Source organism: Hesperophylax consimilis, chromosome 15 (assembly GCF_061612785.1).
Source record: "Hesperophylax consimilis isolate HC1 chromosome 15, BYU_Hcon_1.0, whole genome shotgun sequence".
Lineage (NCBI taxonomy): Eukaryota > Metazoa > Arthropoda > Insecta > Trichoptera > Limnephilidae > Hesperophylax > Hesperophylax consimilis.
In genome coordinates, this window is record NC_142850.1 from 19,998,009 (window position 1) to 20,015,575 (window position 17,567).

Consider the following 17,567-nt stretch of genomic DNA (forward strand, 5'->3'; position numbering starts at 1 on the left):
TCGTCAACAAGCAAAGTTGTCGCATCTGGGGCTCGGAAAACCCAAGAGTTATTGTTGAAAAGCCTCTCTATCCTCAACGTGTAACTTTTTGGTGCGGTTTATGGTCCGGCGGAGTCATTGGACCTTACTTTTTCGAAAATGAATGGCTGGACCAACAGTTACGGTGAATGGATTGCGCTATCGAGAGATGATTAATATTTTTTTATGGCCGGAATTGAATGGTATTGATCTGGACAACGTTTACATTCAAAAAGACGGCGTTACGTGCCACACAAGCAACGAAACCATTGATATTTTACAATTGAATATCAAAATAACACCTCTTATTGGAAAACCCTATTATCATTGTGTACAAAAGTATTTTTATAAATTATTATTTTGGAAACAATCAGTACATGTATAAATGAGAGGTCAAGTAATATTGTGTCGTCTTATTGATAACTTTTCTTCTATTTCAGGTGTCCTGAGGAGTCTGTGGCAGCACGGGGGTCCTACCGCCCCTTTCCTCCACCTGGTGATGGCTTTCTGTCTGCTCTTGCCGCGTCTGCTGATGGAAGCCAGGCTCATAGAATCCGGTTTCCTGCCTCAAGGTTTGTGCTGCAAAATTATCAAAAATACTAATTTCGGTTGCGATCGTAACTTTGGTTCGATGAAATCGGTTATATAATCGGTTATGTTTTGAATTTAAAGAGTAATTTTTAAAAGTGAAACTAAATGTGTCAAGAATTCAGTAATACAACCAATAGAAACCTACCTATCGCACAGTATTTTTTTTACCAGAAATAATTTTTAATTCTGTGCTGGAAATGTGTATTTCTTTTGTTTAAATTTCTAAGGGTTAATCTTGACGAGTAAAGTAAGAATTAAATCTGCGCTTAATTAAGTAAGCTAGTAAGTAAAGTAAGTCTGCGCTTTCTAGCTAACATCTTATAATTATTATTAATCCTAAAATAATTTAAATATCCTGTTAGTTCTCACGAGTCTGCGCTGGTTCAACATACTTTCCTTTGTGGGTCCGTCTGTACAAGCGTGAACTTTTAGAAATTGGAACCGATAGGACGTCTTGAGGAAATTATCAAATTAAAAAATATCCTTTTCAGATCCAGACAAGCAATTAAGAAGGTACCTACTTATAGTATATTTAAGATGGCTGTCATTTGCTAGTCTTTTTTAAAAGTGTAAAAAGTAACTATGCAAGCGGGGGCTTAGGATCACAGGGGTCTAACTATAAAAACTGGTATTTTTAGTTAAGCTTGTGTTCTATAATGCCATACTCATATGTATTAGTGACATGAAGCTCTATCGCGTAGATACAGCCATTAAAGAGATACACTAGTTTTTTATTTTAATTATAAAAAGAAAAACATAAGTGTTTCGAGTAACCTGACACTATTTGATAAACTACTACTACGCCCTTGAGGTGATTTTAAGCTATACAAATTCATCCAAATATTATATATTATTATTACGAAGTTGCTTATGCAATTATAACGGACTTAGCTAGAAGAGGAATTGAACCCACAACGCCTAGAAACCTGATGTATTTGTCAACTCAGTCGCCGACCGGTCGTGTTTCCAAATGCTTCCAGTTTTTTTGTTACTTTTCACTTTAAATTTCGTTTTTATTTTTCTAAATTGCAAAAGAACATTGGTCCCTATATACCGAACGTATATGGGTACCTACTTATCCCGATAAGATCCCTCCAACACAAATGCATCTTGGACACGTCAGTCTTTTCTTGAGATATTGTTCCCGTTGCAGCCTCCTGCATGATTGATGCGAAGGCTCGGCATTAACTCAGAATTAGGGGTGACTGAGTGACTTTCTGGACCATTGACCGTTAGGAGGTCCTCTCATAAATAAACTTATGCTGCCCTTCCTCAAACAGGAAATTAAGCAACTCTATGGAGTCCTACCCCTAGAAATAAGGCTGCTTGGAATAAGGCCGCTTCATTTAATTTACCAGCCTGCCTTCAAAAGATACAGAAATGATTAATATCTCGGATTAAGCCAAGAATGAGAATATCATTGTATTACAGTTGCTGAAGTTAGATCAACAGTTGGATAATGAATAGCGCTGTAAATTATTGAATCCTGGATTAAACAGTTGATTTGATTCAGATGTATTTTGGGGTAAAGCCACAGATCTCAGAGTAATAATTAAGAGCAGTTATCCTACTTAACTGACGATTATTGAAGTGGCATATATTATATACCTAATGTATCACGGTTAAGCTTCCAGCTTTTGTATTCAAAGGCGCTTATAAAAATAATAACAGCTGCTAAACAACTTATGACCAACGAAGTACAACTAATTAAGTTGAGGTGATTTTTCACAAAAACAGCGCTATAAAAGTTATCAAATAGGAGTAAATACTACATATATGTTATAATAGATGATGACTGTTATGACTTTAAAATTTTAAGATTATTCATTAAATGTTAAATTATCGAAGAAAGCAAACACTTTGTGGCTTGACATTAAATAAATTAATAATTTGTTTACTTTGTCTCAAATCACTATTGAGTCATATAGGTCGAACTAGTTTATTTCCATTGTTCTGAAGAAGGTTGAGTGCAACCAGAACCGGTCGATCTTTATAACTCAATAAAGTGGTTTAAAACAAAGCACAACTATATTTTTTCATTTACATTAAATATTTAGTGTTATACAAAGGTTTTCTAGGAAGAATTATATAAGACAGTGTTATCTGCGAGATAAAATTTGGATAGATATTGAATTCCATGATGTCTATTTTCCGTCTGACGAGTTATCAATACGCCACAGCTGTAACTATTCGGAAAGATTGGATATAAATCAGACAGGATACATTGAATCTGTGAATCCAGATAGGCAACGGGATCTTTGAAGAGAGAAGGGGAGAAGGGCATTACATTATTGGTTTTTGGGTTCGGGTCGGGTGGAAATTCGGCCAGATTTTCAAATTGATAGGAACATCAATCAAATATAGGAATCTTAATTTTATTCCAGTGGTCAGATGTTTTCGATCTATGCGGAAGTATTTTCATTTCCATTTCCATCTTATTTTCCTACCATCTGAATAAAACTAATTCAAATAAAGATAGCATTTTTGTAATAATAATATTTTAAGAACACAACGAATTCAACCATATACGTTCATTGTATTAATAAATAAATTTGTTTGCGTATACATATTATACCAAGCGTAGGCATGTAAGTATCACGTAGTTTTGGGGTCAAGTCCCTAAGGATAGCGTCACATCACGTTTCATAAAAAAATAATTTAATAAGTAATAATGCTTCTGGTATTCCCTCACTATTATTCCTACCCGCCATTACATTATCTTCCACTCTCTGGCATTCACCTGATTTTTTAAATAGGTAAATTTGATTTTTTACTTTTTTTGTAAGTACAAAGATAACAAGAGATTCTAATTTTCATTACTAAATAAGGCACAGTGAATGCACGGTTGCTTTTGAAAATTAATTCAGTGCTAAAATGTTCAATGTAGGGTATTTAACAAATATAAAATAAAACTTGTAAATTTACAAAAAAAATGTTTTGAAATAGATTAGGATAGCAGAGCTGTAGTATTTATTCTTAGATTGGGGGTCACCAAAGTACGGCCCGCGGGCACCACAAATCAAATGTTTTTATTTATTTATTTAGCGAGCGATTAAGAACACAATAACTAATATACATGAAATTGAACATTTTAACTGGAATCAATGATATGAGATTTATCTTAAAAGATATTTATCCTAAACACTTTTCTACGTATAACACTCAAGTGTTATACAAAGAAAAGTCACATTATAATTATAATTAAGGAGATTTATAAAACTGTAACTTTCCATTGCAAAATTTTGTTTGTAGTTGTGGATCAAGTTTATTAGCGGTAATTATCAGCAGCGACGTCAAATGCTTGTCAGTTAGTTTGTATCTGAAAATATTTATAGGTAGATGTGAGTTGAAATATTCGGTAGGTTTGTGATAAAAATCGGTAGGTCGTCAAATATTTATACATGCTAGATTATGTTTGCCTCCATATTATTTCCCTGCAATTACATAAGGTTCGATTTCCTTACAATATAGCTAGATCTTTGCCCTGGGTAATCAGTGAAGTGTGACCCTTAGGCTAAAAATTGGGAAATTGTAAATGAATGAACCTGTTCAAGCCATGTCAGGTTTTGTGGCATAGATCAAGCAGGGTCAAATATTTTCATTCCTGGTTATTTTCAGGTATTTTTTTCATTCAGCCATCAACATCAAAACACCTCATGAGCTGACTTTTGAACGTACCGCCTACGGAAGCGGAAGTATTAATTTTATCTGGCAGGGCTGAAAAGGCTCCTCGCGCGGTAGTTTGTCGCCCTCAAATCTGTTCTGTAGCCACTCGGAGAGGCGTTACGCTTTTTATACACCCTCTCTTACCCTCTAACACCCTTCTGCATCCTTTTTCACCCTTCGGTGTCTTCCTCGCCCTCGCGGCACGTCCTTGCTCTACATGAAGTTCAGCAACTCGAAGGCGTGAAAAGGGTCATTATCAATGAAATAATTCAGGGTTCTAAAAAATGACAGGACTTTGTGAACTCCAATCTGATCTTAATTGTAACATTTTTTGGTTTTCGTGATAAAAGAAAAGTAGCAGATAATTTTTTAACCTTAAGGTCGCTTTACAAATATGACTTCCTAGGCTTTATCTAATTATTTACAAACAGATACAGTGGCAGGTCACTTTAGATAAATATGCTTCTATTTGAAAGTTTATGTTTAGAGACGACACTGCTTACCATAAGATACTATTATTAACAGCACGGTTTCGCCCAAGTTTCATCATATTTAATTATTATCGAACATTTGAGGCTTATGGCGTATCGTCTTATTTTTGAAAGCTTAGTGGATACTTTCCAAGCTCATGTCGGATAGCATTGCGGTCTGAAATTTGAATAGAAATACCTGGGGGTAAACAGAAATAATGCACTTGTTAATATTAATTCGATTAGCCTCGTATTTAAATTTTAATCGACTGTTTTTTGTTTTTAAGTTAAGTTTAAATTGCATTAAGCTCTTGGTATGTATCTGAACTTTAATTCGGTATAAAAAACATTTATTTTTCATACCTGTTGATAACTTTGATGATACACAAGCTGAAAACAAATTGAATCAATTTAACAAGGCATTTCTCACTGATACAAAAAGCTTTAGGGCCCGTTCCCACTTCCGTTTTCAAATCGGAGGCGGGTCCCGTTTTAAAAACGGATGCCCTAGTGGCTGTAGTGGATGTATGGAGCTGTTCACACTTGTCCGACACGATTTGAAAACGGATCCGACATTTTTTGTCGGATGGATCGCCTACGCAGCGCGTCCGTTTTCAAATCGTGTCGGAACACGCTCGCTCATAGTGTTGTATGGAGCTGTTCACACTTGTCGTCCAGTCGTTCCGGCAGAGTCCCCGCCAAACCCCGACCCCTCCCCGCCTGCTCCCTGTCGCAAGGAAGCAGGCACGCTGCGTGCTTGTATTTGGTTATTTTGTTAAGTAAATAAATCAAAACTACAATAATGGATAAGGAAATAAATCCCGAAAATTTAATACCACTGGTCGAAGAAAGAGTATGGTAATATTTTATCTTTAACCAAATAAAAACAAAACACTTGGTGTACACAACTTTTGTACATCAAAATTTTTATTTTTATTTTTTTAAGTTTACTTTTTTTAAATTTTAAAGCTTTAATGAGATGCACGGAAGAGCTTATTATTTTAATAAACACATAATAAAAAATATTTGAGTTGTTATTGTTTTCTTACTTTAAAATATCGATAGCCTTTCTTCAGGACAAATGCACTTTCTCAATTTTGTATTTTGATATGTTCTCTGAAGTTCTCTGAAACTCATTCCAGTAGATGGTTAAAGGAAGTGATAGACATTCTCTTAAGCCATTAAGCGCCCTTGAGGTGATTTTTCATGGTGAAAACGGAGCTATATAAATAATCCAATCATTATTATTCTAAAATAATTAAAGAACTTTAGTTCATCACTTCTCAACTCACCAATTAACACTTGGAAAATTCCTACAGAAAATCATTCGGCTATGATTGGGTGTACCCAAAATTTTCTTTTCACTTTTTTCCTTCTTTTTAATAAGTACAACATGACAACAAGAGCTTCATCGTCGTCCATTGCGCACCATTACTGAAGAATGAGCAAATAACATGTTTTTGTTGAATCGAAAATTATTTTTTTTCGTAGAGTATGGTCCGTTTTTAAAACGGATCCGTTTTTAAAACGGTAGTGTGAACAGGGCCATTGGCCATCCGTTTTTAAAACGGGACCCGCCTCCGATTTGAAAACGGAAGTGGGAACGGGCCCTAACATGAAATCATTTACGCTTTTTCCTATTCTTTCAGTTAAGGTTTTTTTGGAATTTTCTCGATTAAACACCCTTAGCGATGTAGAGGCGTGATGTTGTCACACCCTCCCCCACAATCTTCCCTTGTAAGAATAGGGAATAGGGGGATGCCTTTGGTCTTAGGGACAAAATCGATGGTTCATCAAATAGAACAGCAACACAAACGAATTGCGACCTTCGTTGATTCAATTCACTTAACAACCCCTTTGGATTGATGTAGGTTAAGGAATATTGGCCTCAGGGTATAAAAACATAGATAATAAAAACAAAAGGAGATATGGCATAGAAATGTGTCGACTATCGCCGAGCAACGACCAAAGTGCATGGGCTATCAAAGCGGCGGTGGAGCCAATAAATTTAAGTTATGCCTGTGGTGTGTAGGTAGACGCAAAGGCGAGACACCGCTATACGTAGATGCAATTTACAATAGAATGAGTGAACGAAGTTTGCAACACATTAGTTTGTGGCCCTTCTCCCTTGTTTCTATCATCTAAGATATAAAAGACGCGGTGGACTCTCTCCCTGCAGCAGCTGGTCCAGTTTCTTCATCATCTAGGATTCTTGCTTCAGACTCTCCATCTTCTATCTTCATGTCACCTGTTCCTGGTCTTCATTTTAGTTAACTTCACTTCACTTTATTTTTGTAATATTTATATTTTTTGTAATACCTGCATCTACTGTAAAGCGCCCTTAGGTGATATCTCACAAAAGCGGCGCTATACAAATTGTCCAATATTATTATTATTATTATTAAGAAGTAGTTGTTTATGGTGGATAATATTTTCACATTTTTAACTACCCGCCATGATAAAAAAATGACACCGGTAAAGAGAATGTAAACAAATTGATTTTATTTTTTATTATTTTTTAATTGTTATCAAGTTTAATTTATATAATAATGATAATGCTTTTCGGAAGGCGAAACAGCTGTAATACGAAGTAATAATTATACAGAATAACTTGTTTATAAATAAACTGTGTTTTTATGTATTGAAATTAATAATATTATTTACTATATAAAAGAAAAATCAAACCAAAAACACAAACAAAAAAAATGATTTTGGCTTATTTCTTTATCAGCGTTCTAAGCCATAACAATTTACAGTGGTGTATTGAGTGTGTATAAAAATTAATAAACCTTTTTACCTCCTAAACCACTTGATATCATCGTCAAAATGATGCACGAAGTTAAACAAAGTTAGTCGATTTTTTTTTATAAAATGGAATCACTTAAATTCTTACGAAAATATAACGTGTGCTTAAAATAACGTTGCCTGACACCCCATGAATTATAAAGTTATTTTACAAACTTTTGGTGATCAATTATTCCGAAAATTATTCGTGACATTCATAAAAAGTATAACATTCTATAATTTGCGAATTAGTATATTTCTTTGCTGGAATATGGACAGTTCGTACCTATTTTATATCATGACTTCGAAAAAACTTCGTATCAAATCGATTTTGGCCAATTCGAACGGATTTTCCGTACATAAGAATACATAAAATCATCCCGCTGATGGGAAAATCATCCACCATCTCTTATCGATAATGGGCAGTGACTTGGCAAAATAAAAGACGAAAATTTCTTATAAAAATACTCTCCTGAAACTAACTCGAATATTGTGTTATATATTTCAGATTTTCCAGCAAGAAAAATTCTTCGATACATAAATCTTTTGCTTGCGGAATTAATTATATCTAACGACAATTTAATGTTTGTTTTTTTACTCTGTGCATTATAATTGAATAGGAAAACAAAAGCAATTTGAATTCACCCTTTCGCTGTTTTCCCCCCATCAGTTTTGGTAAAAATAAGGGATGTTGCAGGGACCTCACTATTTGAGTGTTTTTATATTTCCTACAATGTCCCATTCCTTTGAGATTTATGAGATATATTGCCCTTTAAGTTCTAATCAAATTCTTTTTACCTATGTCATTTGTCGCAAGCCCTGCAGTTATATAACTTAATGTCTTCTATGGGTGCTTCTGATGGGAATATAAATCATGGTGGTAAGTTATTGGAATATTTTTGGAAGATGTTTTTCATTCGAATAATGGTGAGTTTTTTTAGAAAGGTAATGAAAACGATTAACTATCAAGTAGTTTTTTTAAATGCATCTATTTGAATTACTGTTTTGTTTTCTTGATTGAATAAATGAATGAAGTGGAAATTAACCCATTTCCCGACATCCGATCGAGCTGAAACTCGACAGATAGACTCGTTTTCGAGTTATGACAGTCCTGACAATATTTAACAAAAATGGGGACAATATAAGTGATTACACTTAAAAGAAAAAGGGGGGGGGGGCGTATTTGTGATAAAACCATGTATGATCGTGTGAGAAATGTGGAGATTCGCAAAGAGTGCAAGGCTGATATAAGCGTAATGAGTAAGATCAAGAAAGGGACGCTTAGATAGTTTGGGCATGTAGAGTGAATGAATGAAGAGAGGAGTGTAAGGAGAATATACGATGCAAATGTGAATGGTAGCAGAAGTCGGGGACGCCCGAGGAAGACATGGCATGACCGAGTGAATTAGATACTTGAGTCGGGCATTGTCAAGAGTCAGAATAATAGAAGAGTATGTATGAGACGATGTATGAATGTGAATGAGGTAAGGATTGTGTGCCAAGACCGAGTTGTTTGGCGGTCCGTCCTCTCTGCTTACCCCTGCGGAGAAACGGCGTGATGGTTAGTTAGTTAGTTAGTTAAAAGAAAAATGTAAAAAAAAGATAAAACCCAGGACCTCCATGAACAGAGAAATAATATTATTTTTTATTTATTTAATATAGAGACCGAATATTTTTCTATATTTCCTGTTTTACATTATTGTTTGAGTGGTTAATATTATTTTCATTGTCTAGGCAAATATTACACTCTAAGGTTTTACTCAATGAGTTATTCCAATACAAATTTAAAGAATTACTACCACCTTCATTACGATTGGAAGATATTACTTGTGCAAGGATAGATGACTAAACTAGCTCAGGAATTTGACTCGCGGTATTTATTAACTTAGCTACTATTTTGACGTAAAACGTTACAATTTCAATATCCAAACAACCTGCAAAAAGGCAGCTTTTTCTACACCACTTTTCAATAAAAACTTGCAGTGGTGGTACCAAGTTGCTGCAATTATTTCGCTCTGTCGCATGCCGTTGTCTATAAGAGAACAGAGGGGCCATCCCTTCCACACGATCCACCGCTCTGCGGCGGTTTCTTCTCGGCTTCATTCTCATTGTTTTTATCTCATCTGCATTCAGAGAGGAGGGACAATGGACCGGAGCCAACAGTCGGATAAGAGAGGCAACAATATGACTTTCAATAGAGAAAAAAACGATAATGGCCTTTGAATTCTTCCCCTTGACTGGGAGATGAGGGCTAGAGAATCGCTTTCAGCGCACACGTGTATCATATGTTTGCAGTTAGCATTTGAAAAAAGCAATATTAATTCATCAATTTATTGATGTTTTATATGTTTTGACAACACATCGTCTGCTTAGACTTGTAGTATCGTAGACGACAGGGTGACACATAGCTCTATTTTATATTTCAGATGCCACAATAATAGTAATATTCTCAGTATCTTCCTTGTAACAATCCACCATTCAGAATTGAAATGTTACTTGTTACTTAATGGCTTAAACTGTGCTTAGTCACTAGTTCTGAAAAGGCAGACTTTTCCAACGTTCCTCTTCTGCATTTTCATTACTTTTCCATTTCCTTAAATGGTTTTCATGGTCCATCTTACTATTGGTAGTTGGGTTGAAGCACTTCTGATATGTTTAATTGCCTGTGGTTTAGCAAAACCTTTCAAGACACAAAATAAAAATTTTACAGCAGACTATAAAAACGAATATTTACGAATTCGTAAAAGTATTTATTTTACAAAATTTCATTTTTATACAAAAAATTTTAACTATGTAAAATATTCTAGTTCTATTTATAATTATGAGAGTTTTGAGGGTTGAGTAATGACATCTACAGTTTTCTCGAAATAAGGTAAATTTTTTTTTTTAATTGAAAAGTAACGTTCCCAAAAATGTGGGTTAAAGGTATTACGAAAACACAATCAATTAAATTTCAATGAATTTATTCTTTTGTAGTTTTCATCGGCAATAAAGGCTGCTTAGTGCTTTAGTATAGTTATGTAAATATAGCAGATGTTGCAGAGTAACACAAATAGTTACAAATAAGCCTAAACACACACAGAATGACCGGTCAGTGGCTGAGTTGACATCGCGTCCGGGTGTCGTGAGTTCAATTCCTCGGCTGGCTAAGTCCCCCATAATAATAATAATATTTGGATGATTTGTACAGCATCGTTTTTGTACAAAATCACCTCAAGGGCGCTGTACAAATATATAACACATATCTACAATGATCTATGTTATTACCAACTATAGACAAGTCAAACTATTATCAATTTACGTCAACAGATTGCATCCATCGGTTCTTATATCACTAATAAAAAGCTATATGTACAATGCATTTGATTGATGAACGTGATGCTAGAATATACCTATGTTATTATCATTATTTATTTATATTTTGTACAGGCAGACAATATACAGTACCATACTTACCTGGTAGGTCACTTGAGATTAACGCTTTTTATTGTTTATTAGAGAAATTTAGATACGGTTCGCACGCACAGGACATAATTGGATTTTCAGTTATATATTTTAATTATATGTATTTATGTTATTTAATGAGAGTCTTTCACCCATCACGACATTTGTAACGTTTGCCTTTTTTTTAAAATGGAAAAGGTCATTTTTACCATATCCAACCTTTTTTACGTTATTTTTATAGTTGTTCCTTCAAAATGAAGATAAAACGCTTCCATTTGTCAAGTGTTTCAAACAACCCTGTGTGTTTTTACAACAGGGGGTTGTAACGGCCATGGCCAGATGAGTTGCGATATCGCGCCCTCTATTCGTGAAGTGCATACCCCCTTCCTCCTTCCTCTGTAGGTAACTTTAGAGCAGAAAGGTCTTTAAAGCGTTCTCCCATCTGCGAGCGTGACTGCTCTGTTTCTTTAACGACTATTAGATGGAAAAACGCACTTAGAAATAATAGCATCGTAGACCCGTGTTTTTCACAATCTGTACTCGTTCAATTTGCTGGCTCGGAAATTTCGTAGGGTTTTCTCTAGTTATGTACTTCATTTTGACGTAATACTTTTTACTATCTAGGTACATACACATTTTGGCTCATAGTAAATTGTTTGAGTATAGGACTCTAGTCAAATTAAAATCACATTTTAACTTAAATACCACCATATTTTTTTAGTAAAAATGTTACGTAATTAAAATAATTACCAAAATCCTAATTTTTCAAACCCCGTCAATACGATCGAAATCAGGCTGACGTGACGTCACAGGTACCTCGGTGTGTCGATTAACATAAACGCCGTTCCCAAAGGGTTGAGATGAAATAAACAAATCCCAAAATAGGTGACCAACCAGAAATAAAAAAAATAATTTAAGCGAAATACTTTGTGGTGACACGTGTGCGAGTCCGCGTGGTGCAAAATCTTGCAAAATTGGCCGACCGACTCGTGAGGGAGCGGCCTTTTATCTCTTATCCTTGTTAACGTTTTTTTTAAATAATTTTCATTAGAGTAAAAATAAGAAAAGAAACGTTAAAAGATTGGAAGAAAAATATTAGGTTTTTTTATCGATACACGTCTTTCTTTTATGAATCTCAATTATAACGACACTTTTAGTTAATCTAATCCGAGAAAGAGTGGAGAAATTTAGTTTGTTTAACATAATAGTAGATAATAATAATGTTTGCCTAATTTATATAGCGCCGTTTTCGTGAAAAATTGGAACACATGTAATTGGAAATTTCATTATTAATTCAGATTTTTTTAAATAGTGTGTTCATTAATGAGCGTGTTAAGGAGAGGAAAAACAAATTTTATGTTGGGCGGTACTTACATCAGTACAAGGGTTTGATTAGAATTATCTTCCTAAATATGATTCGTACGCATTTTAGAATGTTATATAATATACAACCGCAATCACGTATACTGTTAATTAATTAATACAAATCTGTTTTCAGATAGAAACATATGTATATTTATTGCATCGATATATTCACGTCACGGATAGTTCACCTGAAAACGTTCGGCAAATTCAAACATAATCCTTCAATGGGATCCAACCCTCACGATTCAGCACCCCCGGTTTAAACTATAATCCCCGTTTAATTGATATTGTTTTACTGTACCTACATGTACATTTATCTACATGCCTTTCTGTAGGCTGCGATTCAAAATTATAGTACGTAGTATAATAATAATAATAATAAATAATAACACAATATAATAATAACATCAAAGAAATTATCTAAATTAATTTTTGAATTAAATAACATAATTTTACCAAAAATCATATTTGACGAAATTAGTTTTTTAGATCTTCATACAATAGTATACGCTAGTGCGATTACTGTTTGTAATAAGTTAGGAATTAAATTATCATCCTCTGACGATAGATCATATAGTTATAGTAAACCAGAATGGCAGATTAGATTAGAAAATGATGTAGTATTTTTAAGAAGTAACATAGCTAGAGTAATAGAATATAAAAATGGAAATAGAAGTAGGAAAATTTTGAGACATGTAGATGAAATTGGTAGAAAATTTGGTTATAACATTGATAGTCATAATAATGAAAATATAATCAATGATTTATTGGATTTATTAAAACAAAAATTAGGCGTAAAAGCTAGTAGATTAAAAAGTTATAATTATACATATAATAAAAAAAATAATAATAGATTATTCCAGAAAAATGAAAAAATATTTTATTCCAAACTTGACGATAAACAAAATATTATTTCGAATAATAATATTCCGTTGCCATCTGAATCAGATATGCGCGATTTTTGGACTAAAATTTGGAGTAAAGATATAAAACATAACGAGTCAACTCCATGGATAGAAAATGAAGAACTCAATTTTTCAGGTATTGAACAAATGAGTTTTTCTAATATATCGGTTGAATTGTTAACCAAAATTATTAAAAATACTCATAATTGGAAAGCCACGGGTTGCGATTGGATACATAATTTTTGGTACAAACGTCTGACTACTTTACATCCTCTTTTGGCAAAAAATCTTTCAAAATTTGTCAGTCAACCTCAAAATTTTCCAAATTTTCTAACTAAGGGCATTACTTATATGTTACCCAAAAGCGAACATATTAATAATCCTTCTCAGTACAGACCCATTACATGTTTACCGACAATATACAAAATTTTAACCTCTTGTTTAACAGATTTAATATATACTCATTTAGATGAAAAAAATATTTTATCTGAACAACAAAAAGGTTGTCGCAGAAAACATATGGGATGTAAAGAACAATTAGTTATCGATTCTGTAATTCTAAAACAGATTCAAACTCGAAAACGTAATTTACATACTTGCTATATAGACTACCAAAAGGCTTTCGATAGTGTCCCGCACTCGTGGCTGATCAAAGTATTAAATATATATAAAATTAACCCCATTATTATTAACTTTCTGGAAAATATTATGTCCTTTTGGAATACCAATTTACTTATCAATTTAAAAGGTAAGAAAATAGTAATACCGGGCATTTCAATTAAAAGAGGAATTTTTCAAGGAGACTCATTGAGTCCTCTTTGGTTTTGTTTAGCATTGAATCCTCTATCTAAAATGTTAATTAAAAGCAAGTTTGGAATAAAAGTTAAGGGTAATACAAGGGAGAGTAGTACAATTTCGCATTTATTATATATGGATGACATAAAATTATTTTCGAATTCTGAACAAAATTTAGAGAAAATGATCGAGGTAGTTAAAAACTTTTCAGATGATATCAAAATGACTTTTGGTTTAGATAAATGTAGAACGATCCATATAGAGAAAGGCAAAATTGTAGATGGGGACGAGAGTATATTTAGAAATTTCCAAATTACTAGTATGAAAAGGGATGAGGTTTATAAGTATTTAGGATACCCACAATCAAATAGATTAGACCATAGTAGTATTAAAAATGATATTAGGATTAAATTTCAAACTAGGATCAGGAAAATTTTAAAATGCAATCTATCTGCTAAAAATTTAGTAAAAGCAATAATTACTTGGGCAATACCTCTATTAACGTACTCATTTGGCATAATTAAATGGTCTAATACAGATTTAGATAACTTAGAAAGATTAATTAGAACTACGCTAACAAAGTTTAATTGCCATCATCCAAATTCAGCTATAGAACGAGTTAATTTACCTAGAAATTTAGGAGGTAGAGGTATAGTCAAAATAACTTCTTTGAAACATAATCAGGTAGAAATGCTAAGAACTTTTTTCCATAGGAAAGCTCATAGCTCAGAAATGCACAAAATAATTTGCAAGGCAGATAGAAATATTACACCTTTAAATTTATACGATGAGAATGCCAACATTTTTATAAATCCCAACCAGGAATTATTAGATTCCTGGTCAAATAAAATTTTACACGCAAAACACTTCAATTATCTCAACCAAACGTATGTTGACAAAATTTCGTCAAACAAATGGTTGAGTATTGGAGAGTTGAGCGCAGAAATAGAAGGATTTATGCTTGCCATTCAGGATAGAGTCATAAATACTAAAAATTATAGAAAGCATATAATCAAAGATACAAATCAAATTGATGATTTGTGTAGAAAATGTTTGGCTTTTCCGGAAACTATAGAACATATTATATCGGGATGTTCTATATTAGCACCGTCCGAGTATACATTTAGGCACAATCAAGTTTTAAAAATAATTCACCAAAATTTGGTAATTAAACATAACTTGATTGACTGCCGTAATGTAGTACCATATTATGAATACGAACCAAATTCATTTTTAGAAAACGAATTTTATAAAATATATTATGATAAAACTATACTAACAGACCGAGCGATTAGTCATAATAGACCCGATATAGTTTTACATGACAAAATTAAAAAAATAACTTATATCATTGATGTCGCTATTCCAAATTCCTGTAATATTCAAAAATCTGTTAGTGAAAAAATAAGAAAATACACAGATTTAGGAAATGAAATAAAAAGAATTTGGCATTCTCAGACTATAAAAATATTACCATTCGTTATTTCGGCTACTGGCATTATACCTAGCTCTCTAATTAAAAATTTAGGCGTATTAGATCTATCAAAAAAATTATATATAAAGATGCAAAAGTCGGTCATTTTGAATACATGTAGGATAACAAAAGATTTTTTAAATATTTATATTGAGGGATCAGTAGGATTTATAGGCCCTGTTAGAAGTTCTACCGAGCCGAACCCTCTGATACGAAAATATCTGGAGACGGTGAATTATTTTCCCATTTGATCTCTGGTGATTTGACGTGTTGTTCTTGTATTGTTTTGTATTTACTTTGCTTATATAATGCACTTACATAATGTTGATTGACTAGATGATCATTTGTGGAAAAGTGAGTGGAAGGGTTAAGTTTTTCCTTTGGGGAAGACTTAACCCGGACAACTAAATCGGAAGTTAAAAAAAAAAAATAATAATAATAATAATATTGGACAATTTTTATAGCGCCGCTTTTGTGAGTTATCACCTCAGGGGCGCTTCACGTCTCGATTACTGCAATGGCATTTATACAAGCCTTCATAATATCAAATTGACAAACTTCAATCAGTGTTTAATGCAGCAGCACGGCTCATAACCGGGGTTTCTAAATATTCGCACATTTCAGAACACCTTCGTAACCTTTACTGGCTCAAGTGCCCTGAAAGAGTCCGTTACAAATTGTGCTGGATGGTTCCGGAAAACACTGGTCTGAGGCAGTCAACTCTTAGATCAGCAACATCATCAGCTATAGGCAGACTGATGGAACCTAAGCGCAACCCAAATACTAAGTTTGGTGATCGCGCTTTCGGAGTATCTGGGCCGAAGCTGTCATACCCTTAAGTTAAATATACCATTCCTGAGAGAAAGTCCATATATATACAATTTTTCAGTTATGTCTTAAATCCTATGTCTAAATTTCGCTATTAAACAATTAATTAAAGTTAATTGAGTGTCAATCTTAAATGACCTACCAGGTAAGTATGGAACTTTATATATAATCTCCCTTTATAGTTAATAACATAAATCATTTTAAAAAACTTTATAGTTAATAACATAAATCATTTTAGAAATGGATTGTATATTTGTACAGCGCCCTTGAGGTGATTTCGCACAAAAACGGCGCTACACAAATCATCCAAATATTATTATAATTATTATAATGCTGACACTTATTAAACAATTCTGTTGCCTTGTATTTTTATAATCTTACGCATAATCGGGAATAATAATTATTATTCGAAAATAAGATACTTTGTATATATACACCACGAATGAATTTATTCATTTGCTGAATCAATTTATTCAAATGATATCGTTTTAATAATGCGTAATCGGTATAATAATCTAAATTCGATCATTTTAACCGAATGTCAACAGGAAACCACACAAATAATATTTGGATGATTTGAATAGCGCCGTTTTTGTGCAAAATCACCTCTAGGGCATATAAAACTATCTATATTGTTTGTCTATCTAATATAACAACATGTTCAATTATTGCATCAAACGAATATATTCATATTATGTTCCTGCATTTACAAATGTAGTCGGTAGGATGGTAGGTATACCCTTGGCTGTACCGACTTTCTTTTGGGTATGCTCGGAATGAACCATTCGCGTGTCAGAAGAGATGTACACATTACCACACATTTCTTCAGACTGAGTCGTGGATGGTATGAAAACACGGTTACCATGGAGAACATTAATTTATATTCCCAACATGAACATATATTAAATTTATTTATTTCTATGTTACCAATGGTTATCTCCGTCACCTACAACATAGACTGTTATATCTCACAGCCTCCAGGACAACTTGCCAATGGTCATGCCGGTGAGGAGAGCAATCTTGCAGCATTTTGGGAAGTGTCTCAATAATAAAGAGACCATTGAATTTTACTTGCTCTTTCCTCAATGGCAGAGAAAGTATAAAATAAGGTTTTGCGACATTTATTTCTTGGAGACTTCGGGTACTATCCAATGTTATATCCATAAGTATAGCCATCGGTAATGCCGCTCGGAATAATGATTTTATTATAATAACTAATCCCCTGAC

General features: G+C 33.4%; 1 protein-coding gene across 2 annotated transcripts in view; it reads left to right on the forward strand.

Moving 5' to 3' along the window:
- The first annotated feature begins 467 nt into the window (after window positions 1–467).
- tinc (transmembrane protein tincar) overlaps window positions 468–17,567 on the forward strand; it is a 47,831-nt gene continuing 30,731 nt past the window's right edge. For both annotated transcript variants that reach the window (XM_089640036.1, XM_089640037.1), the window contains exon 1: window positions 468–590. In XM_089640036.1, the coding sequence (XP_089496162.1) occupies window positions 518–590 (73 nt within the window). In that variant the 5' untranslated portion in view covers window positions 468–517. The remainder of the gene's footprint in view (window positions 591–17,567) is intronic.